Raw genomic sequence first — 27,933 nt, forward strand, 5'->3', positions numbered from 1 at the left:
CCCTGTAGAGTGTCTAGTTGCAGCAGAGCAGAAAACATCCCAGAGCAGAGAAACACCGACAGGGATATGACACTAAGCTTATAATAAAAGTGTGAAAAGAAATCATCTGTGAAAACTACAGAAGTCTAAAAATTCTTGCACTGGATAACAGAGCAAAGGTAGGTGACTTCTGCGGTTTTTAAGACTTTGTGGTTTTCACACAAAACTCAGTCACCCTTTCACAAGAATTTACTTCGAATGTTCAGTTGTTTTATTTTCTTTTTACTGCTGACTGCAGCTGTAGTGACAAGTTCAGATGAAGCATACATTTGCATAGATAACATGTAATGCAGTAATGTTATGTATATGAAAGTATCAGCTTTCATTGGCAGACAAGGAAAAACAGTCAACAGGATTCACCTGCTGCAAAGTTGTCTTTATGGGTGATGTAATATTTTCCTAAATAAGAGTGCTATTTCTCAAAGTATAGTTGCATACATGAATTAGTTCCATAGAATTAGTTATGTAACTTTAATATCGCTTCAAGGCTTGCTGTTTAAATAGGCGATTAAAAGCTTGATCTATAAAAACATGCACCAGCCCCAGAATTTCTAAACAAAACACGTTAATCATTTTTGTCTTTTAAACACACTAAAATGTATTTCCAAATGCATTTTACATAATGAATGTAATATGAAATCGCAGAGACTTTTTTGGGGATGGTATTCTTAAACCACAATCTAGCAGTTTTGTTATCACTTTTCAATTTTAAACTGGAGTGTTTATAAAACCCATTACGGTAAAGCTAAGTGCATCAACAGATGCATCTAAATACATGTATTAAACAATTCTTGTAAACAAACTGTGAGTAGTGCAAATGGAATGCAGTAGGTCACTGTTTACGTGTAGTTAATAGGTGATATTGGGACACCGGTCGTACATTCCTAAAATGTTTCCAAAATGTGCTTTGTCATTCTGATGTAATTTCATCTTACACAGCTGTACAGTACAAGGTATGCCTTCACCACACATTGGAGGATGTCAACACACAGAAGGCAAATGCAGCTTCTACCAGTCATCTTTAAGATCTCACTGGATGACAACAATACTTTCCTCAATTTCACCTTCCGAGTTCCCAGCACCTTCCACACTTCTCTCTTTTTTGCCAGAAGATGACTACAGATATTCGTGCTATGAGAAGGGTATTCTTATTCTTTCTGACATTGATAGTGAGCTTTGGCCTATACAGGGAACAGTCAGTTACATTCAATGGTGTGTTCTATAAATGCAGCTTGTCCTTATACCTTCATGGAGGAATTCACCATTGTGGGTTTTGGTTTCATACCATGTTTCGTGGTCTAGGCCAGATCAAGTTTTATTGTGGAAATACCAGTGGACATACAGTACTTATGTACCTGGTTGTGTATCCTTTTGTAACTTTTGGAGGTGTGTTCAAGACAGGCATTCAATAGATGGCAGATCATTTCAGGTGGGATGTGACCATTTCAATGCTGGCAGTGGACCTCTACATTCCGTTTTAGCACATTTTTTTCTCATAATTAAACCCCCTAAAGCATTAGTGGCCATGATGGTGTTCTCTGTCTCAGCCTTCAGCCTCTATCAGCCGGTTCTAGGTGAGATACAATATGTATGGATTAATAGTAAACCTTTAGCTTTAGGATTCTTGCCATGAGGCACTTCCATGAGGCACAATGTATCTCTCATTGATGGACATGTGCCTTCTTCACTTCTGTCTTGTCATAATTGTTGCTGAGAAGGAGAGGGTTTTGGAAGCAGAGTGCTTCTTCATGGAAGCAATGTGACCTTTTGATAACATTGTGAGCTCCGGGATTTAATTAAGTCATCCTGCATCGTCTTGATAAACATGATACAAATGATATGTGATTTCACATATCATTTGTTTACAGAAGAATTCAAGTCTAATGATCCCCTTCATACCTTGCAACCAGGAAGGTCTATTTATTTGGTCTTCTGATAGTGTGCAATGGTACTTGATAAGGACCCTTCTAGTTCCTCAGCTCATAGGCTGGCATTCTGTGGGTCCAAAAAAAAAAGCTGTAGCTGAGGGTGGGAAGGGTGAGACCGTTAATGACAGAGTCTTCAGAGTGAGGCAGAGTCTGCCATTTTGCTTGTCAGCCTTCGCTTCACGACAACTGTAAAGTTCTCTTCCACACTAACACATCTGTAGGAGTTGGTGGCCATTAACTCTGAGATTTCCTTGGTATTTGTGGTAAATAGATCTTAGAGTAGATTACACACCTAATAGTTTTGCAGATCTATCCAAATCTATCCATGGAGAACATACCATACCTTGGGTCTTGGAAAAGGTGCTGACAACCTTGGGTTTTCAAGTTGTTCTACACTAAAGATGGAAAGCTTGAAGGTATCCATCTAAAGGAGATGGTTCAGACAGTAGTCTGCACACTTCCTAGTCTCAACGAAGTAGTCACAGTCGGCCTGACAAAAATCAGTTCTGACCAAGCCCAGATAAATGAGAGAATAAGGAAACAATGTCTCCTTGAAAAATCCCACACCTGAGATTTCATGAGTGTTCAAAACAGACCTTACCTAACTTCAGGCGCTTCTTATTGAAAGTGTCTAACTTATTAACATTATTTATAAAATAAACTATGTGCACTGATACTTTCATATTGAGTTCTGTGAGTAGTGTATTTTTTCACACATCACAATTTTGTAGTAAATATATTCTGATATATGCTCAAGTATTTTAGTTCTCAAAGAAAAACCCATTCTGGAATGGAATACTCTGGTTTTGTCTATGGAAATCAAAGTTAAAGTCAACTTCATTTTTGACTATTAATTAGGAATTTTTGTGGTGTGCTGAAAATAACAGAGATACAAAAAAGATAGATACAAAGAAGAGAAAGAAAAAACATTACAGAAATTCTACTTTCTTATGTTTTCATAGAGACAGTCACACACTTATCATTTTCATTGTATCATTACTCTGCTTCAATTAATGTCAATCATTGTCCTACACTGGAGGCCCTTTAATATTAATACCAGCCCAGAGTGCTGTTCTTTTTATTTATCACTGTTAATGTGTTTGAATTTCATGTTAATGGAACTCATGTGTGCCAATAACCTCATTGCATTATAAACTGACAAATTATGTTATCTTGTTAGGAAAGCAGGTTAAATCAAACCTTTGACCAGTTACAAATTCCAAATGTAGTGATTATTGGCAGGTTTCCTCCGGGTATAGCCCTCAACAGAAAGATCAACAGAAAGTGGCTTCTGGGATATGTTGTTGGCAGGTTTCTGATTCAGTCCAGAGCAAGCGCTGGTTCATCCCAGGGCATGTCTAATATTACACCTGCTGACTGACCTGCTGTCCATTTCATTTTTAACCACATTATTCTGCCACTAGTGCTGCCTGATTGGATCAAAGCAAAGGTCAACTTTTAAACATGCAATAACAGTAAATGCCTCACACCACTTGTTAGCAATTTCTCATGCTCTTATATCAATTCTTATTCAATGTACAGAACTGTATACTAAGTCTTGACTAGGACTTTGGTTAACAAATCAAAGCATTAGAAAAAATGCAAATTAAAGACAGTGAGATCAAACTGATTGGTTAATGTTTTCATAATATTCTTGAAACCCACATTATAAAACAGTTCCATTAATAGCATTGGCCAGTTATGATAAACTAGAAAAAGGCAGGAACAGCAAAGCTTAGCTTCTGAGATTTGTTTATATAGTATATTTTGTAGCAAAAAAATCTCATCTATAAAGTTTAGAAGTAAAAATGGAATTCAAGAGTTAGTGCCAAACAATTGTAACACCTCTTCATTATTTCTGTTTATAAGAGGTATAAATCACTGACTTAGAGCAGAGTGGAGAAACAAAAAAGCAGAAACCGAAACATGCCCTTAAAAGGCATCACTACTGCTGCAGCTGCTCAAGCACAGCTACTTAGCTGAAAAGGATAACGATGACATTGTATGCGAATTGCCTGCAATGTTCAATATGGCAGTACACGGGGCATGTGTGTCTGCAGGTTTGTATCTTAATTCTTACTTGGAATTTACTGTTCTAGATAATGTTTTATTTAAACATGGTTGAGTGCAAGTGAATGCTTTGTTTTAAGAAAAAGAGATATAAACTGCAGGTTTTGTTTTAGTTAGTGTATGCATGAATGCGAATTTACCTTGATGATAAAACCTTCCACTGTTTGGAGGAGACAAATTGATGTATAAAGATTAATCATGGATTTTGGAAGCTACAGTGTCTCTACAAGTTATGGGCAACATTACTGAATGTCATATGGTTGCATTGCTGGCATTGCAGATTGCAAAGCAGGTGTCATCCAGTTATATTTTTTTATAAAAGTAAAAGTTCGGTATATTAAAGAAAAGAATCTGTGGCTTATCAGGTGCAATACTATCATAATTGAACATCAGTATATATTTAAATAATATAATAAATACATCTCTAGTATCTTATAATTTTACAAGTATTTTGGTTGTGTTTATTTTGGTTATTAGTATTATTTCTTTTCACTTAGACCAGAAATTTTAAGTCGTAATGGTACAGTGTGATGATTTCAAATTTTTGCACATCTCTGAAATTTCAGCCTTCATGGCTTCGCGGATCAGTTCCCAGAGTGTGCGTGGCTCCACCCTCAGCCATGAAGACTACAGCCTTTACAGCAGTCTCAGCGAGGAGGAGCTCATCGAGATGGCCATCGAGCAGAGCCTGTCCAGTTCATCGGGACAGCAGGCTTCTGCCCCAGAACCCGCCAAGAATCCCGACATGGCAAACAATAACCAGCAGCCCTGGGTGCAAAGAGCATCATCCAACAGGCACAGACAAGATAATCAACACACCATGGGCATTTCCCGGGCCCAGAATGTGCCTCCCCCCGCCAACCCACCAACCAGGTGAGAGGTGGACCCCGATGGCCAATAGGAGCAGTTGGCATTTCCTGTATGTTCAGTTATGAGTGCCTAAACTTAAGACTAGACCAGGACTTCAGTTTAAAAGCCAATCACAATTTATAAAGAGATTGAAGATGTACAAAATTTCCTTTGGAAAATCAAGCTCTGGCAAGGGAAGGAGTGCTTCACTTTTTGCCAAGGCCTGTATTTTTAATCCTAGTTGACCCTCCTCATTATGTGTTGTGTTAAACCTACCAGATGTGTTCACACAGTAACTGATATATACGAGTACTGAGTACTCAGTACTGTCAGAAAACACAGCAGCTGAGGCTGGGGTTATCACCCATGTAATCTGAAAGTTAAGGGTTTGATCCCCACTGTCAGAGGTTAATTTTGTTTTATTTTGTAAAAGTAAACGAATGATGCATTAATATAATTCAAACATCTAATAATAAGAAGGGAATTAAAACGTGGTGATACATACCATAGGTGCATGGATTCTGGGAACATTTAGAGGAACCTTACAGTCCTGCAACAGTATCATTTTCAGGAAATCGAGTTGTGGATGTGGAAAGCTGGAAATGTTTATATAGTAGAATATTTTGACTAGTTGGAGTGTGACCAAAAGCAGATGCTGAGATTGGTGTGGATTTAAAAAGTGGTCTTGGAATAGTACATGGTTAATATAGAGTCCAGAATATTAGAGTCCATTTCTCCTTATTCATTTTATAAGTAAAACTGCAACATATATTACCCTTTTAAATAGGAAATAGAAGACATCATAATGAGAAGAAATTTACTTTAATTGTCTTAATGTGTTAGCCACAGAAACACAATCTAAAACAATTAACTTTTTCATATATCATGGGAACTATCATATAAAATGTGAGTTATTGCATTTATAATCAAAACAGAGGTTTGCATTGTAATCCATTATTCAGTATGTCAGACCTTTTGGCATCATTACAATGCTTGTTATGGGTTTAATTCTTTAAAATTATTTTTATTCTTTCAATTTTTACACTTGTTAATAGACTTGTACGTACCTTATTATTTGTGAATAAATATTGTAATGAAGATTGTCCTGTTAAAGAAGCAGTGTTCCAGTTCATGTTTCAGGAACACTAATAGTTTTTTTTTTCTTGACTAGTGTTTAGATAATGATGAGCTGCAGCCAAGAGTCTGCTTTAGTGAAGTGCATTCTGAACTAAAAATAGCCGTTGCTTTTCACCTAGTGTCACAGTAAATGCTATTCTCATCTTATCAGTTGTGACCACTGGAGAAATGTCGGGCACCTAACCAAGGAAACTTCACTGGAAACTGAACTTATTCCAGGAAAACTTCCTGCACATGGTAACAGGACCTGCTTTGACGCCAATTAAGCAAAGAAAAAAAATGTTTCTCTTTGAACCAAGATGTATCTACCACCATTTTAGGTTTTAATATTTTAACACTCAAATAATGCCACCAAACAACTCATTGATTACTGACGGACTACCTCATATTATCTTTCATGTTTTATGAGTTGTATGTGGTTGTGCAATATTTACATTTGATTGATTTGCTATTGGATTTACAATATAGGATAACTTAATATTAGAATAAAAGATTTTAAAGGTGATCAGGAGGATATGTACGAGCAGAATAAAATGGGCCTCATTCCATGGTAATACAGCAAGGGGACAACTTTTTAACACTTGTGAAACATACAACCATAGTATTTCTTATGTCCCAGCTTTTTGTGAAGAGGGTCTTGTGGGCCTCACATGCTAGTTCATAATAGCTCGATTTACTGCAAACAGACAGCTGCACAGCCTCTCTCATCACATCTTAGAAACACTAACAACAAGAGTAACAGTGTCTGCTCTTGGCAGTGTGCACCTGTCTTCATAAAGTCACCATAGGACATGCTGGTTGCTTGTCTGATTATTAATTGAAGTGGTGTCTAGACAATAATGGCCAAGGAGTCTACACTGAAAAGGAATAAGCATACGTACTTCTATGTATGCTTATAATGTGACAAGAGGTTGGAGTCACCTGTAATATAGGGACATTACTTTGTTTAACAGACCTTACCTAAAAAATAAAAATCATTATTCTGACCAACATTTGTCATTAACAGCATTGGATCTACAATGAAGGTGACAGGCAAGAAATGTGTGACCACCATTGGAAGCAATACAAGGTGTACTGTACATTTGAGATGCATGACTGGCACCAGGTTGCAGGTGCTGTCTTGTGGGATTGTGTCCCATTTCTCTCACAGAGCCTGGATACGCATGAGTCTGTACACTGGTTTCTGAGCTCAAGAAGCATTTGTCATCACAGCTCATTCTGCAAATGCTCAATGGGGCTCAAGATGGGGAAGGCACCCATGGCATTACTGTCACATTCTAATCCCGCAAGAAAGTCACTGTGTTACACGAGCAGCATGAGGACATGCATGGTTCTATAAAGACAACAAGTGAGATCCCAGGACTTAATGTACCTCTCAGGTTGTCACCAATAACTACAAGTGGAGTTCTACTGCAACTAGATATCCCTAGGCAGACTATCACAATTAGACTCAAACATTGATCTCAGTGAGGACCTGTGACATCAGGTCTCCCAGGCTGTGGCCTGTCACTGACAGACTGTTTGCTTGTATTGTATTGCCAAGGTAAAAAGTGCTTGTTTGAGCATCTCCCAGTGCACTGACTTAAGCCAGCCTCCAACATACGGAAGGGAGGAAGGTTTTGACCTTTAACCAGGATATACTGGATCGTTTATTCTTGATTTTCTCCACGCTTTACATTCAACAAATTAAATAAGCTCACGGCCAGTGATCAATCACTTTTTACACTAACAACGTGATTTAGTGCTGATGCAACCGTAAAACTTACTCAAGTATGTCACTCAGTCATAAAATATGACATAGATCAAAATGACACCAGAATATTTAATATCCAGATTCTATATACTTTATTTTTACATGCATTTAATGATACATTTTTGTTATTGTTTTACCCAAGCATGCAAGTACATGTGACAATTATTCCAACTATTGAAAACTTGCATTAAAAAGAATGTTAAGTCCCCAAAAGATAACCAGGTCGAATGGGATAGAAAAAAAATAGGAACACACCCTATAACATAAAAATAAACTTTCACAAAATACTGCAAATGTTTACTGTTCTTTATATGACTACTTTTTTGCTAGGCAGACAACAATCAGGAAACATGGCATCCTGGTAACAAAGCTTTTGTCTTGAAAACATTCCAAAACACATTTCTAGGTAACTAAATCTTAAGTAAATATTCATGATTCTGTTAATTTAAGATTAATATTAATTTAATTCTTACCAAAAATAAAAAAATGAAAACTCTAAAAACTATATCTAATAACAATACAAAAAAAAAAGAAGAAAATAACACATACATATGGGCAGAGTGGTGGCTCTGTGGCTAGGGATCTGCGCCTGTGGCTGGAAGGTTGCTGGTTTGAATCCTACTGCGTTGGGCCCCTGAGCAAGGCCCTTAACCCCAACTGCTCCAGGGGCGCTGTACAATGGCAGACCCTGTGCTCTGACCCCAGGCTCTCTCCCTGTCTGTGTGTCTCATGGAGAGCAAGCTGGGGTATGTGAAAAGATAATTCCTAATGCAAGAATTTGTAAAGGGTTAATAATGATGTTAAGAATAATAATACTGAAGAATCCTCTATAAATTAATTCTAATTGGAGAAAAGACCAGAGATCCAAATTCTAATAAAGTCAACAAGAAAATAGTGAGCCCAAGTGATTAATCCAATAAGTGTCTTTGGTAATGAAAGGCAGATATCATGACCCCTGAAGGGAATGATTCGTTCAATACTAATGATTTTTGACACAGAAACAACAACGATTGAACAATCATATAATACAATGTCCTGCTATAGATTGAGATACTGCAAATAAATCAAGATCCTCTCTATGAATAGCTCTCGTGTTCACTTAATTTTGTTTTTATCTTTTAGTTTAAACTATGGTGTGCACTTTATTTACCTAATGATCTGCGATCTGCTAGATATACTGTACAGTACTGGATCACTTTTAGGGTATCTTTTACAAAGGCATTGTTACTAAAATTATTTTTTTTCTACTTTTGTGTTACTGATTATTTTTTCTGTTTGACTCAATGTGCTGTTATTTTACTGCTATATTTTTTCACTAAAATATTATCTTACACAGTAATATCAAAGTATTCTTATCCACTCAGATATCATGATCTCCCAGAGCACACCCATATTATTTTTTTTCTTCTCACTGTTTTGTCTAATTCAGCCTAAGAGGTTTGACATGGTAAAGATCATGTGAAGCCTGTTTGTTTTATTAATTTAAGTACAATCTAATACTGAATGTTTCCTGTCATTTTCACATTGTTAAAGTCTTCAAATATTTTACCATACTTGGAATATTGCACGATGGAGAATGCAATGATATTGCATGATATTTTATTTAACAAATATTTTTAAATGTGATGTTTCTGTGACTCTCTTGAGCAACCTTTTTGTGTTAAGAGTTCATTTTCGTCATTTTTAGTTGAAACTTACCATTTCTACCATTAACCATTAGCTGATTAGATAACGATTAGCCTCAAACAAAATGATGAAAGTCCTTAAATTTGATTCCTTTTTTAGGTCCTCTATGTTTTTTTTTTCCTGGTTCGCATTATTTAGATTTACCAGGGTTTAATTTTGACATTCCGTACTTGTAAGCATGAATAGACGCAATTAGGTATAGCTACAGTATGTATTTGATTACAAATAAAAGTTTATTTTTTTTGTATTATTGTACTGTATGTTCTCCTCTGTTAAAAGAATTTTAATTATTTTTACTGCTGATTTCCTGGAGATAATAACGTGATTGAAATACATAAACCACGAAGTGAAACTGAAAATGACGAAAATTGGATTCCTAGGAAGTGTTTATTCCTTTCTTTTCTCAGTCTGGTACTGCAGATTGTTACATTACACAGAATACCCAAACAATAGACAATATGAAAAGAGTCACTCAGAACAAATTAAAGTTTTCTACCAAAAACATTAGCAGTGAATTGTGATATACCGATTTATTTAAACACAAACACATCGCGAAATACAATTTATGATTTCAAATAGCTACTACATGTCGTACGTGGGTCGTGCTATTTAGTTATGTTCGAAATGAACACTTAGTTATCTTAATACCATACGCTGTTGTATTATCTCTGCTCCGTTTAAGCTGTTTTGATTGCATTGTCAAATATGGTCATCTCAATCCTCCACATGTCAATAAGATCCGAAAATAATCGCCAACAACACAGCTGAGCCCTGCTCTTTTTCCATCTGTTCTCATTCTGCAAGAGCCTCTGTTCAACTCTGATTGAGAACCAGCCGGCGGCGTGCTCAAATAATGACTCGGTTTAGTTACTCGAAGTATTTCTCTCTCTTTCGTTCTAGCAACTCGAGTTGCAATCCCTCAGAATCTGAGAGGGGTATTGCAACCCAAAGCTATACTTTTGTCACTGGCAACGGAAAGCGATGCATCGCCTGGCGAAGATACGATGGGAGTCTAGTTGTCACCCCTCAAGTCGAGTAAGTGTCTTTGTCTGTTAACCCGCATTGTTCCTCTGCAATGTACAGTATGGTGCTGAATATAATGATATAGGTGTACGTGTGGCACACAACGATATTAATTTTGAATGGAAAACATTAGGCAGTATCTTATGAGAAAGTCAGTTTTATATTTGTTTATTGAGATGGGTTGGGGATTAGGGGAGTGCGGGGATTGCATGTATTATTACTTTTATATGAGCACTAAGTAACGCTGAATGAAATGGTTTAGAAAAGGAGAACATATTCAAATCATGAAGGCATTTTTTAATCTCCCAAACATGTACAGTACATTTTCCCCACAAATAATGTATTGTATGTGCAATGTATAATACAACCACGAGCTTAACATACTTGTGTATACGATTGTGTAATCCTCTTTAGTGGAAAACACATATAAACCACTGCTACCGTCAAAGCAATATTCCAGTTCAATATAAATGTAATTCAGTGTCCCCTCTTTTTACTGTAACATTGTAAATAGTACATATATTTTGTAAATCAGATATAAGTTTACAGTTTGTACGGAACCAACAGATCTGGCACAGTAACTGCACTAAAATATTGTATGGGAAAATGTGTGGCAAACCTTTTGGTGACTAACAAATATAGTGCATGTCCAGTCAATCTGCAAAGCTAGGTTATATTATACAACTACCACTGAAGCAATGAGACATTTCCTGTTGTCTTGTAATGGTTCGATATTCAATGTAAATGTTTCAAAGAAATGGGTGTCACAGTGTTTTGCTGCCTCCCAGCACTGGTGCCCTGGGTTCAATTCCAAACCTGGAATTGCTATCTCTGTGGAGTTTGCATGTTCTCCCTGAGCTCACACGGGTTTCCTCTGGGTGCTCCGTGCAAAGACATACAGAATGGGTAAGTTAATTGGCTTCTGAGAAAATCGGGCCTGGTGTGAGCGTGTCTGTGTGTGCCCTGCAATGCACTGGTGTCCTGTCAAGGGTGTAACCAGTCTTGCCTGTTGCTTGCTGGATCAGGCTTTTGCTCCTCGTGCCCCTGAATGGGATGAAGTGGTGAGAAAATGTATGGATGTTACAAAAAAATATTTGCTTATATTTAGTACAGTCTATAGTCAGGTAATTTGTAATGAAATTGGATCAAATTAAAAATGATTTCCCTGTGTAATACCATCGTACAGATACTGTATATGTTTATACTGTAATATGTGAGTTAACACAAATACACAGATCTGACCAAATTTAACTTTGTTTTTTGATGTTTTGAATCTGACAGGAAAAAAACTCTTACTTTTCTTCACTTCCTGTGCATTCTTTCATTTCTGTGACTTCTGTTAATAAACAATAATAATTCCACCACCTAAAGCTGGTATATAAGCCCGGAGCCCAGAATTTTAAACCTGCACAGGAAGGTGGCACTATACTGTGGACAGGACATGAGTCCATTGCTGGACACACAAAAACACAAAATTTAGAGATACAGTGTGAATTAACATAGTGTAGCATATATTTTGGAAGTGGGTGGAAAACATGGGGAGATCGTCTAAACTTTACATCGAAGACAAACTAGGACCCAAGATCTGAGAGAAAGCAGCAGTCATGGCTAATAGAAAGGACATTATTGGAATTTGTAGCTATTTTTGCACATATGCAAGGAAAAGAGAAATGCCATAATCTCCCACTGGTTGTAGGTTTTGTAAGCAGTTTGGATTTTCTCTGAAAAATAGGACACGGAACACTGCACTACAGTTATTTTTTTGTTTTTGAGTGATCAGATATTAAGAGCAAAGCTTCCACTGAATTTGATTTATTCTTTGGGCTTTTAAGTTTACAATCCAGCATAACATTTAAATAGTTTAAGAACTGAAAGAAAACTTCCATTTCCCACCAGAAAGATGTAAAAATAATTACAGGAACAAACTCAAAATTGGTCATTTCAGCCACAAAGAAAAAATGTCTGCGCATCATTTCAAACTTGTATGGAGAAGAAGTAGGTAGTAGATGCTGAAAGTGGAAACAGTTTGAAAGGAAATGTTGCCCTTTTAGTCCCTTAAAGGCACTTAAAATAATTATGAAAAATACAATAATTTCTGAGACTACATTGGAAAGATTCATGCTACTCTATATCATGATACGTTATTGGATAATTCACAAAATTGCAGTTTTCATCATAAACTTCCACATCAAATTCCATTATGTGTAGCAGATAATTGTTAAAGATATTTATGCATTTTGTAAGAACATAAAAAAGTTTAAATTGAAAGAAGGGGATTTGAAGCATCTTGCTTGTTAGAGGTCACCTGTTTAATAATCTGATGGTGCAGAGTGGGTAGTTTGCTCCCCCCCCGAGACCATCTCATTGTGTAAAAAAAGACCTCCTAATTGTTCTTCTGTCACTGTGCAACAAAAGCGAATTGTCACTAATTTAGCTATTGCTTCCTTTATTATTAGGAAGCTTTCGATGGAAAACCCTGTGGTGGTTTTGCTGGTTTACACAGTTACTTACCCATGTTTTCTCAAGCTAAGGGTGCACACACAAAAGTTGGAGAAAGAGGCAGGGTAAGGATAGTGGGTTAAGATAAATACCTTCCTGCAGGTATAGAGGAAAGGCAGCACTTCATTTTGTATTGATTTGCAAGTTGTTTTAGCAGGTTTATGAGTGAAGAACCTATTTTCAGGCTGACTTCCTTCTATAGAGCCCCAAGAACGAAAAGGACCTGAGCCTTTAGTACACCTCTTATATGCCTGTGGAGATGGCAATGGGAATTTACCAATGCAAATAGAGGAGGGGGGTGAAGTGACACATAATATTTGTATAGTTATGCATTATTTGAAATATGTTGGTTTTGCACTGTGTTGTTGGTCTATTATTAAGCATTTAAAATTATAGATTGTTAATGTATGTTTGATGTTTGACTGTTTTATGATTCATGTTATTCCATTGATAATGGTATTGCCCGAAGGCATATAAAAGGATGCTGGGAAATGTTTAGTTGGTCAGTAATAGTCATTTAGATAGGAGAGCTTTAGGAATATTGAGCGAACTGAGGTGTACAGCTAATTATTGCTAATGTTTTATTTGCTCTTACTGTACCCTGTCTGCAAATTATATTTTTGTTGTGTTTTGGTTTTTGTTTATTGTGGTTGTTATGGTCCCAGCTGGGACACACAATTGCAAATAGATTGGCAAAGCCATTTTCTAACCTACAGTAACTGTTGACTTGCCAGTGTGAGACCCTTTCACTAACACTTTGATCAACATGTGTTGTGGCCAACAGTGCCCACACAGGATTGTGTTGTGTGACATTTGATGGCAGGGTGGGTTTCAAACACTTTGTCAATACTTCTCAGTATTTTGTAGTTATTATGCTGTCTAATTCATGCAACACTGAAGATATTTGTATCTTTGAATTGTATGCATGTGATATATAGGAGCAGTAAAATTAGAAATGCTTCTCTTTGCTCTTTCTTGAATTCTTTTCAGGACATTTTAGCAATATGGTTTCTAGACTGTTCTATATGCCTGGTATTAAGCTGCTGAAACAATTAAACTGCTGCTGCTCTCACAGAGAGTATTGCCCCTACTGTGCTTAAAATGCAGTATAATTCAAGGTGTAATTATTATAGGTAGCATTATTATTTACAGTACATGCAGAATATCCTGGATTACAAAGACGTTATCCACTTTCCATTGGTGTAAACTTTCTCTTTCAGAGAGCCAGACCCTGTTATCACAGCAATCAAAAATGGATCAGCGGACACACTGAAATCAATGATAAAATCTGGAAAAAACCTGGCTGGACCCAATAAGGATGGCTGGATGCCACTGCATGATGCATCATTCTATGGCCAGTTGGAATGCATAAAAGTTTTGGTGAAAGGTTGGTTAAAAGCTGGGTGAGGGTTTAAACCTAGGGAGATCTGGGGACCTGAGACAGGGAATCCTCACTAGAGTTCCACGCCAGCTCACTGAGCTGCTCCATTCAAAACCAGATGCGGGTGGGACATTGGTAAACTGTGATATTATACCATTTACTACAGAATATTGAGAAATGAAATGCATACTCTTACATAACATTTACACAATACATTTTGTGACTTTTGTGAAAGCATTCAAGACCAGACTCTTTTTAAATAAAATGTAAATAAAAGCAAACAAATAACCTCCAACTAATTTTCTAAAAAAACACCCTGCAATACGTTTCATTTCCACTCATCACAATTGTGTTTTGTTTGTTGTGGCTTTGTACTTTTACACATTGCTTCCTTTATAGAATGGTGAGCAAATAGCAATTAGAGCAAATGCTATGAAAATAATTCTCTACTTTAGGGTCTATTTCAGTCTGTGTGGGTTTGCAGAGTTTGTGCAACTGTGAGTTATGAACCAGATTAATAACATGTTGAACGTTATGTATGAGATTACAAAGTTATCAAACAGTATTTGCTTTTCTAATAGGTCATTTTCTTATGTAATATAATCTCAATCTATGATTTAATTCTGAATTGTTTACTCCCAATGTTATGGCCTACCAGTATAAATAAGTCATGCGGAAATGTATCGGGACCCTCATGAGAAAAAGAAGGCTGAGCATACTGTAGATGGATGTAGTTTGAAAGATTTTTTTTTTTACAACTGGTAATTAAAATTGTGGTACTCAGTTTTTAACTGGTTTACAACCCAGTACATTGAAGCCAAAATATTTTCATAAGGTATGAGAGCAAAAGCAAAATAAATTAAGGAGTAAATGTTAGAAAAGGCCCAGCGTAAGTTTAAAATAGTAACAATCTGCCAAAGTTGCTGCTGGTAACTTGGTGTGTTAACTCTGGCAGACCATACAGTTAACAGAAAATAGCTGAATCTCAAAAAGTCTACCTAATGTAAAGGATATAAATTTAAACCCTTCAGAAAATTAATAAGCCAGATGAGGGTTATGTTTATTGTAAATGTTTTGTTTTCTATTTCATCACTTGCAAAAATATTTTTGACTTAGAGATGTTATAATTAGAAACGTGTTACAGTAGGATTCTGACAAAAAAAAGCTCTGAAGAAGTGGATTAAGTGGCTCACATGGTGGATTTAAGTGCTGTTACCCACATGTAAATGTGTGTCCGTCCTCCATTAGATCACACACAACCATACACATAGACCACAGCGATGTTACTTCATAACATAACTGTGAAGCGGTCAGCAAATGTGCTGTGCTGTTCAACTGTGGTTGATGTTGATCTATCACAAGACATTGGCACTACAGTGGGCCAATGCATGATGCTAATCCCAGACTGAGGCTTCCAATGTGAGAATGAGCCTTATCGATTATATTGACATTGGTGTTGGTTTAGCAATAGGTGAGGTATACAGCATGTGCTCTGGCATCAGCAAATGCGACAAATAAAAAAAAAATAAAAGTAAAAAACTGAGCGGTAGATGTTTAGTACATTTAGTTCTTTGGTTGCTTGGAGCAAATTAAACCAATGATCTCATCAATTTTTTTTCATTTCTTGAAAGAAGTCAGGGGGAAGTCAGCATCTTTGGGTAGCTTGTTCCAGACTAGAGTGAGCACTAGCAATTTCTACAGACAGATCACAACCTCCAATATTATCATTAGGAAATAGGTGCATCATTAAAGGTTAAGGTACAGAACGTTTATTTTACTAAAGTGCTGTTTGTAAATAGGTTTGTAAATTTGCTTGACAAATTAATTACTTATGTTAAAGTGTTTTAATAAAGAAATGCAAATGAATAGATTGCAGTATAACAAATATTATTTTTGTCAAACCTTGTCCATTTTTTTGTAAAGCTGTATTTTATACCATACCTACTGTAGGTAAAACACCAAGCTCTTGATTTAATCAAACTGGCACCATTCAACCTTATTGAATGTCTAGGATGTGCTTAGGAGTCTCCTTTAAACAGACACAAGGAACACAAGTATGGGTGGTGCACATGTTTGAATTCTTAAAAAATTAGGCCGAGATGTTTTTAAACTGGTTTGCTTAATGTAGGGATTTGAGCGAGCTTGGATGACCCAGCATACAGTTTATTATTTCATATTTTGAGAGCCTAATATGATGCTGTTCCCCCTTTTGAAAATGTATACTGTGCTCCACAGCTTATCCAGGCATAATTGACCAGCGCACACTGGCAGAACAGACGGCCCTCTTACTGGCAGCATCAAAGGAACATTTGGAGTGTGTCCAGTTCCTGCTTGAAAATGGAGCAGAGACGGACATTGCCAACAAGTCTAGAGATACTCCTCTTTACAAAGGTAATGCAACTAGCAATACCTTTGGCTCCAGGAAAGAGTGATGTGCCCTTCTGGATATATTCAAGAACCCCAAAATCTTTGCGGAGCAGGTTTTTGCTCTTCTAAATACTATTTTAATCGTTGAAAACTAAAATCTACAGTACAAGCAGTGTTCAGAAATTGTGAAATGCAACTATTCAATTTAGTTCACTTTACAATTTGTAATCTAAATTGCTTGTTCGCCCTTGATTTTTGTGCACCAGGCCCATGATGCACATTTTGTGTAAATCTCTTTTTATAATGATTGATTTAATGATTAATCCCTTCCTCAACAATTTAGGTCTTTATATTCTTGGTGAATATCCTCAGCTTTGTTGCTTTGTGGTGGGTAAAGCAGGAATCCTAGGCACTGACAGTTTTGACTGTTTAGATAACAGAAGAGTATAAACACAAACATTTTTTTAAAATAAATTAGTGTTAACCTGTAATCAGATATTATGCTCAAATGGTATACTCAAACTACCTGAATGTACGTTTAAATTCCAAAATTTCTGTTGTAATAATTTCCCACAATCTCTATAATCTGGAGATCCTAATATTTAGGATACATTCCCAGTAAAAAATAAATAAATAAAACATGCTTAAAGTATGTGCAAGAAAAGAAATTACATTACATTAAAAAAACATGGATAGAATCAGAAAATACTGGGAGACATTAAAAATGGAATAAATGAGCATTGCATTGGTTATCAGTAGTTGTCCTTGTGGCTCTCTCTACTCTTTTCTCCAGCCTAGTTCTTGGACATAATTCATTTCAGTTTTGTGTTTAAGACCTTTTCTTAATTTGAATGGAAACTGAAAAGTTAGGAACGTGTTGTTTAAAAAACTTTAAATGTACTTATATGCCTAACGTTTGTGTAGCTGAAATATATAAATGAATATAGTTTTAAGATTATTTTATTATATAAACATTTATAAATGCATTTATAGATTGTTAAAATTGCAGAAGACACCTCACAACATACTTTCATTATGTCTGCATGGACATTCATTCTGAATGCTACCGTTTATAATCCAGGAGATAAAACTTCACATTTTACAAGTATATTATTTTTTAAACTAAAAAAATATATATTTGACAAATCAGAATGTGCATAGCACCTCAATAAGATGTAGTAATTTAAAGCTGATGATTGAATATTACATCATGATTAAACCTTAGCCTGCAAATCTTCAACAGCTAGCTCTTAAGGTGACTGGGATCAGTTACCAAGTGGCCTGTGTCTGTAGTGTCTTAACAGTGATACACCTGTCTCTCCTCAGCTTGTGAGCGGCAGAACGTGGATATCGTAAATCTGTTGCTCAAGTTTGGTGCCAGTGTTAACCACCGGTGTAACCAGGGCTGGACTGTCCTGCATGAGGCTGTGTGCAGAAACAACCTGGCCATCACTGACCTCCTGGTACAGGCCGGCGCCAACATCGAGGCCACCAACATATACGGCATCACCCCGCTCTTCGTGGCAGCACAAAGTGGGCAGGTGGCAGCGGTGCACTACTTGATCAATATTGGTGGGTGAACGCAGAAACATTACCTTTCTTAGCTGTACTTGTGCTGTGTTGCATGTTGTTATATTTATACTGTGAGCAATCTGTCTAGGCCAAACTGCTAACCCACACTAAGAAAGGACATTACTTTAAGGGATCACATTACGGTGATCAGTGCAGTATAGTTTATGCTATTTATTGCATTATTTAGAAACGGTTTTGGGTAGGGTGCCCAGGTGGGTCAAAACTGTGAAGGTACTATGTCTGAGTACATGGTTGAGCTCTACAATCCAGCTACACTGCCCTTTTAAACCTAGGTTATCTCACTAGCCAACATACAGTATGAATTCCTCATGCTTAATGCTGCTGAAGGAAGGGAAGGCATTAATCAGCCACATTGCTCTCAGTTCGCAGAGAAACATTCACTTCCTGGTGCTGGCAGGATTGCAGTGACAGCAGAGACCGACTCTCCTGTCAGGCACTGTCACAGTGGCAGCTTGTTACAGTATGAATGACTTTAGGTCTGCTGGGGTTGAAGGAGCTTTTCTGCCTTTCCTTACTCTCCCACAGGAGCCATTGACGTGAGACAAAACAAAATGATAAGGTTGGCTATTCCAATTTGAGTGCATATGCAGTATACTGTAAAGGAAAATAAAATGAAAAACATAAGTGTTATACAATGGGGTTCATTTAATTGTATTACATTGTGAATATTGCTGAGTTTCTAATGTTTTGCTTTAACTTTGTGTTTGTGAAAAGAACCTTGAGATGATCTCTGATAAAATCTTGGTTCTATAAATTCTTATTCTTATTATAAAAACTACAAAAATCTTCCAACCTCCAAAGAGTGCAGTGGGGCACCCCTGGCATTACTTTCACATTTCATGTGACTTTTAAAAATGATTTTAGTTGATTTAGATTCAAGAGGTGACTTGTTAAGATCAGAGAGGCAGTGACCTTCTGTATTCAATAGCTGTGTGCGTTGTTTTAGGTGCTGATGTCAACACGCAGGCCAGTGACAAGGCCACAGCTTTGTATGAGGCAAGTAAGAATGGACACACGGAAGTGGTGGAGCTTCTGCTCTCTTACAATGCGGACGCTAACAAGCCTTCGAAGGATGGTTTGCTCCCTCTTCACATTGCTTCTCAGCGTGGACATGATGGGTAAGGATGTCAAATGAGATGCTGCATAATTTTCTGATAACCTCCCTGCTGATTAAATTAACAGCCAACAAATAATTGCCAGTATAGAAATTGTGAGACTATTTCAAATGATAATGGATTCAATATTTTTTACTTCAGTTTTTTTTAACAGCGCTTAAACATTTTTTACACTATTTTTTGTTTATAATATATATGTGATAGAAATTCATGTAGATGCTTTTTAAAGGAAATGGCAATGTGTCAGAGTAATTGTAAGAAGCATTATTTTTCAGTTGAGCATTTAAAACTGAGCACTGGACATATTCCTTGAGACAAAATGTAAAAGGTAGTCTAGAAATGAGATTCTCAGCTGTGTTGTTGAAGCTGAAACCATTGCTTCTTTCAAAGAAATGGCTGGAAGAGACTCTCAGATCATTTAGCTTAACAAGGAAGGTGGCTGTGTGACCTTGTTATGTTTGAAAACGTTCTCATGTTCCTGAGTTCCTGCAAAATAAACTCCATTATCATCTTATCCCATATTACTATAGAAACCACTTGATTTCTTTCAAAAAACATCTGGATGAGATCCTTTGATCAATTAAAGACTAACTATCAAACAGGCTATATTGGACAAATAGGCTCTCATTTGTAACCTTTTTTATGTAGGGATGAAAAGAAATTATAGAGCAATTCTGTTTTGATTTGGTATTTCAAAAAGCAGAACATAATTTAAAATAAATGTTTATTGTTTTGTTTTTCATTTTATATCATATTATGTATAGTAATGTAAAAGTAATAGTAACACTATCATTTTTATTTTGTAGTCTCTTATTTTCATTTTTTTTGTTTAAAAGATTGTGTCATTAGGCTACCTAAAGATGATTTCTTCCATGATTAAATATTTATAAACATTTCTAAATTAAGAGCAGCTGAGCCTAGACTAATTGCATTCTTGTCATTTACATAGTCCCAAAATCAATACTTAACGGTGCACCATCTTACCAATTGAAAGGCGGCTACCAAGTATTGGATTCAGAATTTGCAGTTGGCAGATGGGCCGAAGATGAGTTTAGTTTAGATCAGATTAGTTCCTGTCCTTAGTGTGCATCATCTTAAATCTTGAGCTGTTCACTTGTTTAAGAACTGAATTACCTTTTGTACAACCTTGGTTTCAACCTTAACGCTCCTGTGGGTTCAATGTTAACCTTTTTATTGTAGAAATGTGCTCTTTTCATCACCAGAGTCCAGAGTTTATGCTGAGTCAACCCAAGTCTCACTTTATGTTCCATTCACAGTCCAAATCCCTTTTATTCTATAACACCCATGAAAAAAGAATCATGTAAGAATACAGTATATGTTGTAATAATCAGCTAATGTAAGTACATTGAATTAGATTAAAATGATGTTGTGTCTAAATACATACAGAGATGCTTTTCTGCTAGTATTTTAATATATTCTATCATGTTCCATCAAGACAAGAAAGTGAACTTTTGAGATTTCAAGTTTTAAAAGGTGGTGAGTTTGTCGTTGTCTTGCATTGTTTGCAGAAAAAAGCTGATTGCCTTTGAACCCTTCCCCTACAATAATGAACAAGCAGTTAAGTAAGTTACTGTGGTCAATGCTGAAGGTGGTCACAGAAGAATCACATGGAAATGCTTATTTAACCATCTTTGTTTTGCTTGGGAACCAGATGTTAACATTACAGAAGCTATGCCTGCTTTTTTTTATATGACAATTTTGGACGTTTGTGTCTGTAACTAGAATCTAGTGTTAAGATCAGTTGAAAGACCTCAGTACTAATCAGAACTAATACAGGTCCTGCAGGGTGCCATGTACAGTACCCATTGAAACAGAAGCAAATTAAATTAAAATGACACATTTTATTGTTTTCAATTGAAACCCACAAAGGGATTTTGTTGCACTTGAAAGTATTGGTTTGTTTGAGAGGCAGTGGTTTCAAAAATAGTTTAACCAAAATTGCCGTATCATTGCAATTTTCCTATTTGTAAATGGCAAACACAGTGGATTATTCATTAAGTCTTACTATATTCTGGAGGCTGTTAATATGTTAACGGTAAGTTCCATTTTATGGACTGCTTCATTTGCAACTTGTTTTCCCGGGTTCTCTAGCCTCATCTCATCCATCATTTACTGTCAGATGCCTGATCATATTATCTTGCTCATGGTGGCTAAAGAAGTAAGATACCAATTAAGGAGATGTTCTTTAGTCTCAACTTATTTTTTATTGAGAGTGAACAACAGAATTTTCATTAAATATTTGCTAGCTGACGTCATTAAATCACAAAGTGGTGTAAAGCATGATATTTCTGACTTGCCCCTCTGGTGTGTAACCTTCCTCATAAATAGCATGAATTTAAAATCAAGGTCTTCACATTCACATCCTCTTCTGTAAATCACTGTTCTAAACATTCCACCTTTTTAAAATGTTTTTCATTTCATTAAAATGTATGTTAATAGTATGATTTACTCCCCCTGCTGAGAATAATATAGTCTTAAACAGCTTAGAAATGCAAGATGCTGATTGGACTAGTTAACCTGAAGGTTGCAATGAAAATAATTTCTGTCATGTGGGAAGGGCTCTGGGCCTGTCAATTCATATCCTGGGTAATATAGTGCGGTCATACCCATGGGCAGCGCACTTTACTCAAATTGCACTAGTAAATGTTCTGCCGTTTAATGGTTCTCTAGATTGTCATTGAGAATGGGAATTTGTCTTACCTGATGGAGTAAAACCACATTGTAGTTGCCTCATCCTAATGTTTTCTGATTTGTGCTCCAACTGATCTCTTAATGGCTTTGGCTAAATGCAGTTTATTGTTTCATGGCTAATGTGGCACTGTTAAGCTGTTTAGGCTCTTAGCACAATTAATGGTGACAAAAATTAGTATTGATCCTGCAAGGGCCAGGTTTGTGAACCCTCTGTGTTGGTACATTTTTCAGTGATTGTGTTTGGACTTTAAGCAAATTAGCCCAGTTAGAACTGTGAATATTTGTTAGTATACTGTATGATGAGGTCAGGAAGGTTCTGTACTGTACAGTATATAGTAAAGGTGATGTTATATTGCTGGGAGATATTGGGATATTGTGTAACTCAGAAGCTGAAATTAAGATGGTTGAAATGGTTAATAATTACTTCTTAAGACACTCTGTAAAATATCCATCTAGACAACTGCTCTTATTGACCTACAGTATATAATAGTTCTATAGGGTTGGCAGATTATTACACAAGATGAAAACAACCTTAAATGCTTCTTCTGCCAAGGTGCTTAGCAAATACGTACCTTAAGCAGGGTGTTTTTTAATACAAAGCACTATGCGATAAACAGTTTAGAACAGTTTTCAATTAACTGAAGGAAGTGCTCAGCTGAAACAAAAAAAGAAGACATAAAGATTTCCTGGAACCGGTGTTGCAAAATGCTTAACTGCAAACATCTATCCTCTTAATTGTAGAAATGAATAACCATTACTTATGGGTATCCTGTTGGATTGATAATTATTGAAGTTGATCTGAATGTTTGCTGTAAAACATGGCAGTATATAGATCTCTTCATGTTTGATATTACTATACATACAATAAATATGTAAGGCTGTAAATGGTTTATAAGAGGAATTAAAAACTAAATCCAACTCCAGTGCGGTATGTTAAGAGATTAAATGAGGCAATGTGATTCAGAAGCTACTTGTGCTGTATCGGGTAAGAATAGAAAGAAGAGGAATGGACTGTTGGTTTCTAGATTGGTTGTACTGTAAATATGAAAAAAAAAATTATTGTTATTTGTGAAATAGCCTACATATTTCATATTTGAAATATATTTTGCTTTGCAGCTTCTAGCTACAGCAAAGGATGTTCATGCTCCTAGTCTAGGAATGCTGTAGTTTGTCGTTGACATGGACCATAGTTGAATGCATCACTAGTATTCGGTAACTTCAGTCCTGTGTCCATCTAGGATAATCTCCCTGCTAATTCCGGTCACCAGCAAGTGCCGGATCAAACGCAGTGGCATCAGCCCTCTCCACTTGGCCGCAGAGCGAAACCACGATGAGGTCCTGGAGTTACTGATAGAGTCTGGATTTGATGTCAACACCACCCTGTCCAACGACCGCTCTCGGCTGTATGAAGACCGCCGCAGTACTCCCCTCTATTTTTCAGTCAGCAACAACAACATCAATGCTACCCAGATGCTGTTAGAAGCTGGTGCCAACCCCAACATTGACATCCTCAACCCCCTGCTGGTGGCCATCCGCCAGGGCTGCATCACGACCATTAAGCTCCTTCTGCAACATGGAGCCAACATTGACGCCTATATCCCCACCCACCCAACTAGCTTTCCAGCTACCATAATGTTCTGCATGAAGTACCTCACGCTACTCAAATTCCTGCTGGACCGTGGCTGTGATGCAGAGGCGTGCTTCAAATGTGAGTTTGGAAGTGACCCTCATCCAGATCTCCCAACAACCCCTCGAGATGACTTTCGACTCCCTCATGTGCCTCCAAGGATGGTGCAGGTAAAATGCGTGCTCTTGTTTGTGATACTGTATATCATGGATAGGCAGCTTGGTTTTTCATGAAAAATTATATTACGGGAACCCTGATTCAGCCATTGATTGAACTACTTTATTGATCCTTAATTAATTGATTGCCCCTGCAGCTGAAGGTCACTCAAATACAGATCCTTGCTTTTTTCAAATGAGCAGTCCTGACCGAGATAATGGAAAGAATGTGAAAACAGACAAGGTGTAAAGTAATTTTGTAGGACACTGTATGTGCTTTCAGTGTCAGGATGGAGACTGGATAATTGTTTCTTGATTTAATTGTAGAACATTTTGTTCTTCTTGTTCTACTTTTCCTTTTCTTTTTTATGATTTCACTAATGGATTCATTTTTCTGAACCGTCTCTCTCCCAGTTCTGTGAGATGATCTCTATACCATCAATATGCCGTTGGGCAGGGCCCATCATTGATGTCCTTCTCGATTACGTGGGCCATGTGAAACTGTGCTCCAAGCTTCTTGAGCATCTGGACAGCTATGAAGACTGGGCAGTCATCAAAGAGAAGTCCAGTAAGTACTATACTGCATGATGCCCATGAATCAGATGGGTTTTTGAGGGCATACAGAAATCAGTATAGCTACAGTAGATCAGTAGCTGCCTGGCCTTGTCTTGTTTTTGCTTTCAATCCTAAGATTAAAAATACCCTACTTGGAACTCATTGTTTCCAACAATTTTAATTTACAGAAATTATCAGGAATGTACAGTAGTTCAGGAATGACAGTAGTTCAGCAGCAAGAGACATTAAGGGTATATGGTCAGAGGTATGATGCTGTACAGAAATGAATCAGGGGGACTACCCTTGCTGTTCCAAACTCCAGATGGCTTTAATTAAAATAATGGTTAAGATTGTACAAAAGAAGTAAGAAAGAACTGCAGTACCAGATTTTATTATTAAATGCTCTAGCAATTTTATGATATTTGCAGCTAATGTAAAATGGCCCTGTGCAAAGAATGCAATGTCAGAAATTCACTTGTCTGTTGTCAGGACACAGTTTGTAACTTTTGGCTGGGTGTTGTTTCAGAGCCTCCTCGGCCCCTTATGCATCTCTGTAGACTCAAGATCCGTGAGTTAATAGGAAAAGAGCGTTTGGAATACCTGAACACCCTGCAAGCTCCTGCCAGAATCATCCGATACCTGGATCATGACTACTCCACATCAGAATAGTGATTCCATTATTCGTTTGCCAAAAGAAATTGAATTAGGAAAGAATATACAGCTTTTTTCCTAGAACAGTGAACATGTACAGTAGTATGTTTTTTTTTTACTTTTGTGTTTTGTATTAAAATTTGTAATATAGTTTTATAGAGCTAAAAGTTCAAATTGCTGTGTTTTTACTATTATGTTTTGTCTTAGAAATGTCTCAGTTCCAATACAAATTCATAAATGGATATGTCTAAATAAACTAAATAGTCAGTTCTTAAATCATTTGATTAAGCTATTTAAAAAAAACATTCAGTTTTTTTTTACTTTTTAACCTAAAATGTGAAAAATGCTGAAGGGCAAAAATGCAATACTTTTTATTATAAATGTAGTACTAATTATTTCTAGAGGTTTTGGTAGACTGTTAACCAGTTTTGTGTCAAGCAATAACTGCAGCAAAAATGTCTTTGCTTTTCACAAAGTGGAAATTTATTAAACAGCAAAACGATACATTTAAAGATGCCAGAATTGGTATTTTTAATTTCTCAAATTAACTTTTCTCTCTATTTTTCTTCAGAATATTTTGTTTGTGTACTGAAAACAGGAAGTGATAATATTCTGCATAGAACTGGTTGAGAGTTATCTGTAAAAAGCACCCCAGCATACATACATAATTTTGCTTTATTTAGATTTTTCTTTTATTGTCTTTTGCTTTATTTTTTAAAACGTGAACTTTAAGTATTCACAGTTGAGGTTTAATTGACAGTAGACTTAAGAAACGATTTTAAAATAACTCACTTTATATACTTTTCTCAACATTTTGACGACTTTTGTGAGATTTGTACTCTGCTGTGTGACTTTTGTAGAGTTATTCATTTGCCTTCGTACCAAAGATTTATTTAAAGCCTTAAAGAAAAAAAACCTTATATTGCATGCGCTACAAATTCAGGTTGCATATACAGTATATGGGGCAAATATACAGTATGGAGCCTGAAATGCATATTTCTTAAAAAAAACAAATGGTGATTCAACCTATCAGTGGGAAATAGTTGCTATATCTATGTATTTAATTAAGCCTTTTACTACTATAGCAGATTGGTTGCACCAAGAATTACTGGTTACAAGGTTTTATGTGTCAGCCATTTTGTATGCTTCAAATATTTACAAAAATTGATTTTGAATAATGTAGTGGTATAAGGAAAATGGAAAGAGAAAGTTAAGACTATGTACTTTGATGAGAAGATGTGGTTTTACTGAATATCAGTTGAAGTATTGCTTAGGAAGTGGTAGAATGTTAGAGTAATTTTGGAAATTGCCCTGTACATACTGTATTTAGACAAAAGGCTATCTACAATCTTATGAAAGCATCATTTAGACTTGTTTAAGGATATTAATTAAATGGTTAAAATAGTGTCTTGTGGGTTTTGAAATTGGGAGGGTTTGAAAACTTAAAAATCTAAATGCAATTTGGTGAGCTTATGAAATAAATCACTACATATGACCTTTAGCATGAAACATTCTTTGATTTGGAAAATTCTTGTTGTGATATTGAATTAATATATTATTGTAATATAGACAGAAAGAAGGATGGCAACCCAGGGTCAAGATATGTTCCATCTGCAAGCAATTTTAAGGTTTACATTACATTCAGTACTTAGGTAAACCTTTAACTTGGCAATTCATGCTGTTTGTTAATGTACAGTACACTTAAAGAAAAGCGGATGATAAAACTCTTATTAATAGCTTTATTAACAATATTTACTTGAAGTCAAGTAAAATACTTAGGGGTGGAATTGCTGTACTACACATGCAATTTTGCTCTGACTTAACAGATTTTAATGGAACTTTTTCAAGTGTTGTGATCATTAATTAGAGGTAACCTTTTTTTTAAGTTAAAGATGTCAGTTTGGTATTTCCAGTGAAGAAATTGCCGAAAAAATGGAAATGCACTGAGTCAGACTTGAAAATTGTTTTTGTCAATGGTTCTAGGTACTGTGCAAATAGAAATGGTTAAATGAGATTCTGCCTCTTCAAAGTTAGATGGTGAAGGTCTATTAAAAATAAACATTATAGGTGTTTCGGTCAAAAGCAGGTGATAGACAAATTGTGGATTCATAAGGTAAGAAACAACATTTTTTGTTTACTTTATATATGCCTTAAGATACTGTAGATGTGTATTTTAGTACATACTGTATAATACTTTGATAGTCTGTAATTTAAGGTTTTTTACTTTGTAGTTCCACAATATTTTTGTCTTTATTTTTTGCTCTTTTCAAAAGTACAAATTTGTCAGATTACAGTATCTATACAGTATATATATATATTTTGGAGGAACTATGGGATATTTTCAATATTTTATGTTGTTCTTAAATTTACCAGGCAATTTTAAGAGATTGTAGTTTTTGATTTTTATAAGCTTTTGGTTGCAAATGTATTGTAAAAAATGCTTAAAGTTGCACCTCGAGCAAAATGTAATATTGTTGCTGTTTCTTAAAGAATGAATTCAATCTCTGTCTTCACTGTGTTGTTTATCTCTAATCCCTGATAGTACTGATGAATTCTTTTTTAAGTAGCTGTGTGTTGAGGATTAGTGTCTAGTTAGGGCTGACCTTACTAATGTAATTTTGCTGTTTGTTTCTTTCTAAGAAAAATAAATCTAATTACCATCAGACTCCAGCATGGAAAGGCTTTATATGTGTCATACATTATCACTGTAGGAGATTGATGTCAGCAATTACATACAAATTACCCGTGAAATTCCTAAATTTGGAAAGTAGGCATAGCAAAAACTACATATCA

General features: G+C 36.1%; 1 protein-coding gene across 5 annotated transcripts; it reads left to right on the plus strand.

Moving 5' to 3' along the window:
* On the plus strand, window positions 1-27,805 carry asb2a.1 (ankyrin repeat and SOCS box containing 2a, tandem duplicate 1). Of its 5 annotated transcripts, XM_088648572.1 has the most exons (13): window positions 10-158; window positions 979-1,181; window positions 4,604-4,910; window positions 7,030-7,092; window positions 10,363-10,497; window positions 14,205-14,371; window positions 16,601-16,756; window positions 18,059-18,304; window positions 19,272-19,443; window positions 20,970-21,023; window positions 23,391-23,949; window positions 24,349-24,502; window positions 25,016-27,805. In XM_088648572.1, exons 2-13 carry the CDS (start codon window positions 995-997, stop codon window positions 25,156-25,158), a joined length of 2,343 nt encoding a protein of 780 aa, XP_088504698.1. In that variant the 5' UTR covers window positions 10-158; window positions 979-994; the 3' UTR covers window positions 25,159-27,805. The 5 variants fall into 5 exon arrangements, with proteins under 5 accessions (XP_088504702.1, XP_088504698.1, XP_088504699.1 ...); XM_088648576.1 differs by lacking the exon at window positions 979-1,181 and having other exon boundaries at window positions 1-158; XM_088648573.1 differs by lacking the exon at window positions 20,970-21,023.
* The last annotated feature ends 128 nt before the right edge of the window (window positions 27,806-27,933 follow it).

The sequence above is a fragment of the Lepisosteus platostomus genome, chromosome 10, assembly GCF_059453375.1.
Source record: "Lepisosteus platostomus isolate fLepPlt1 chromosome 10, fLepPlt1.hap1, whole genome shotgun sequence".
NCBI lineage: Eukaryota > Metazoa > Chordata > Actinopteri > Semionotiformes > Lepisosteidae > Lepisosteus > Lepisosteus platostomus.

Coding starts and splice junctions, on each gene's coding strand:
- asb2a.1 (XM_088648572.1), top strand. CDS start 995: ATGCCTTCACCACACATTGGAGGATGTCAACACACAGAAGGCAAATGC. Junction 16,757..18,058: donor AGATACTCCTCTTTACAAAG/GTAATGCAACTA, acceptor GTCTCTCCTCAG/CTTGTGAGCGGCAGAACGTG. Junction 23,950..24,348: donor TGCCTCCAAGGATGGTGCAG/GTAAAATGCGTG, acceptor TCTCTCTCCCAG/TTCTGTGAGATGATCTCTAT.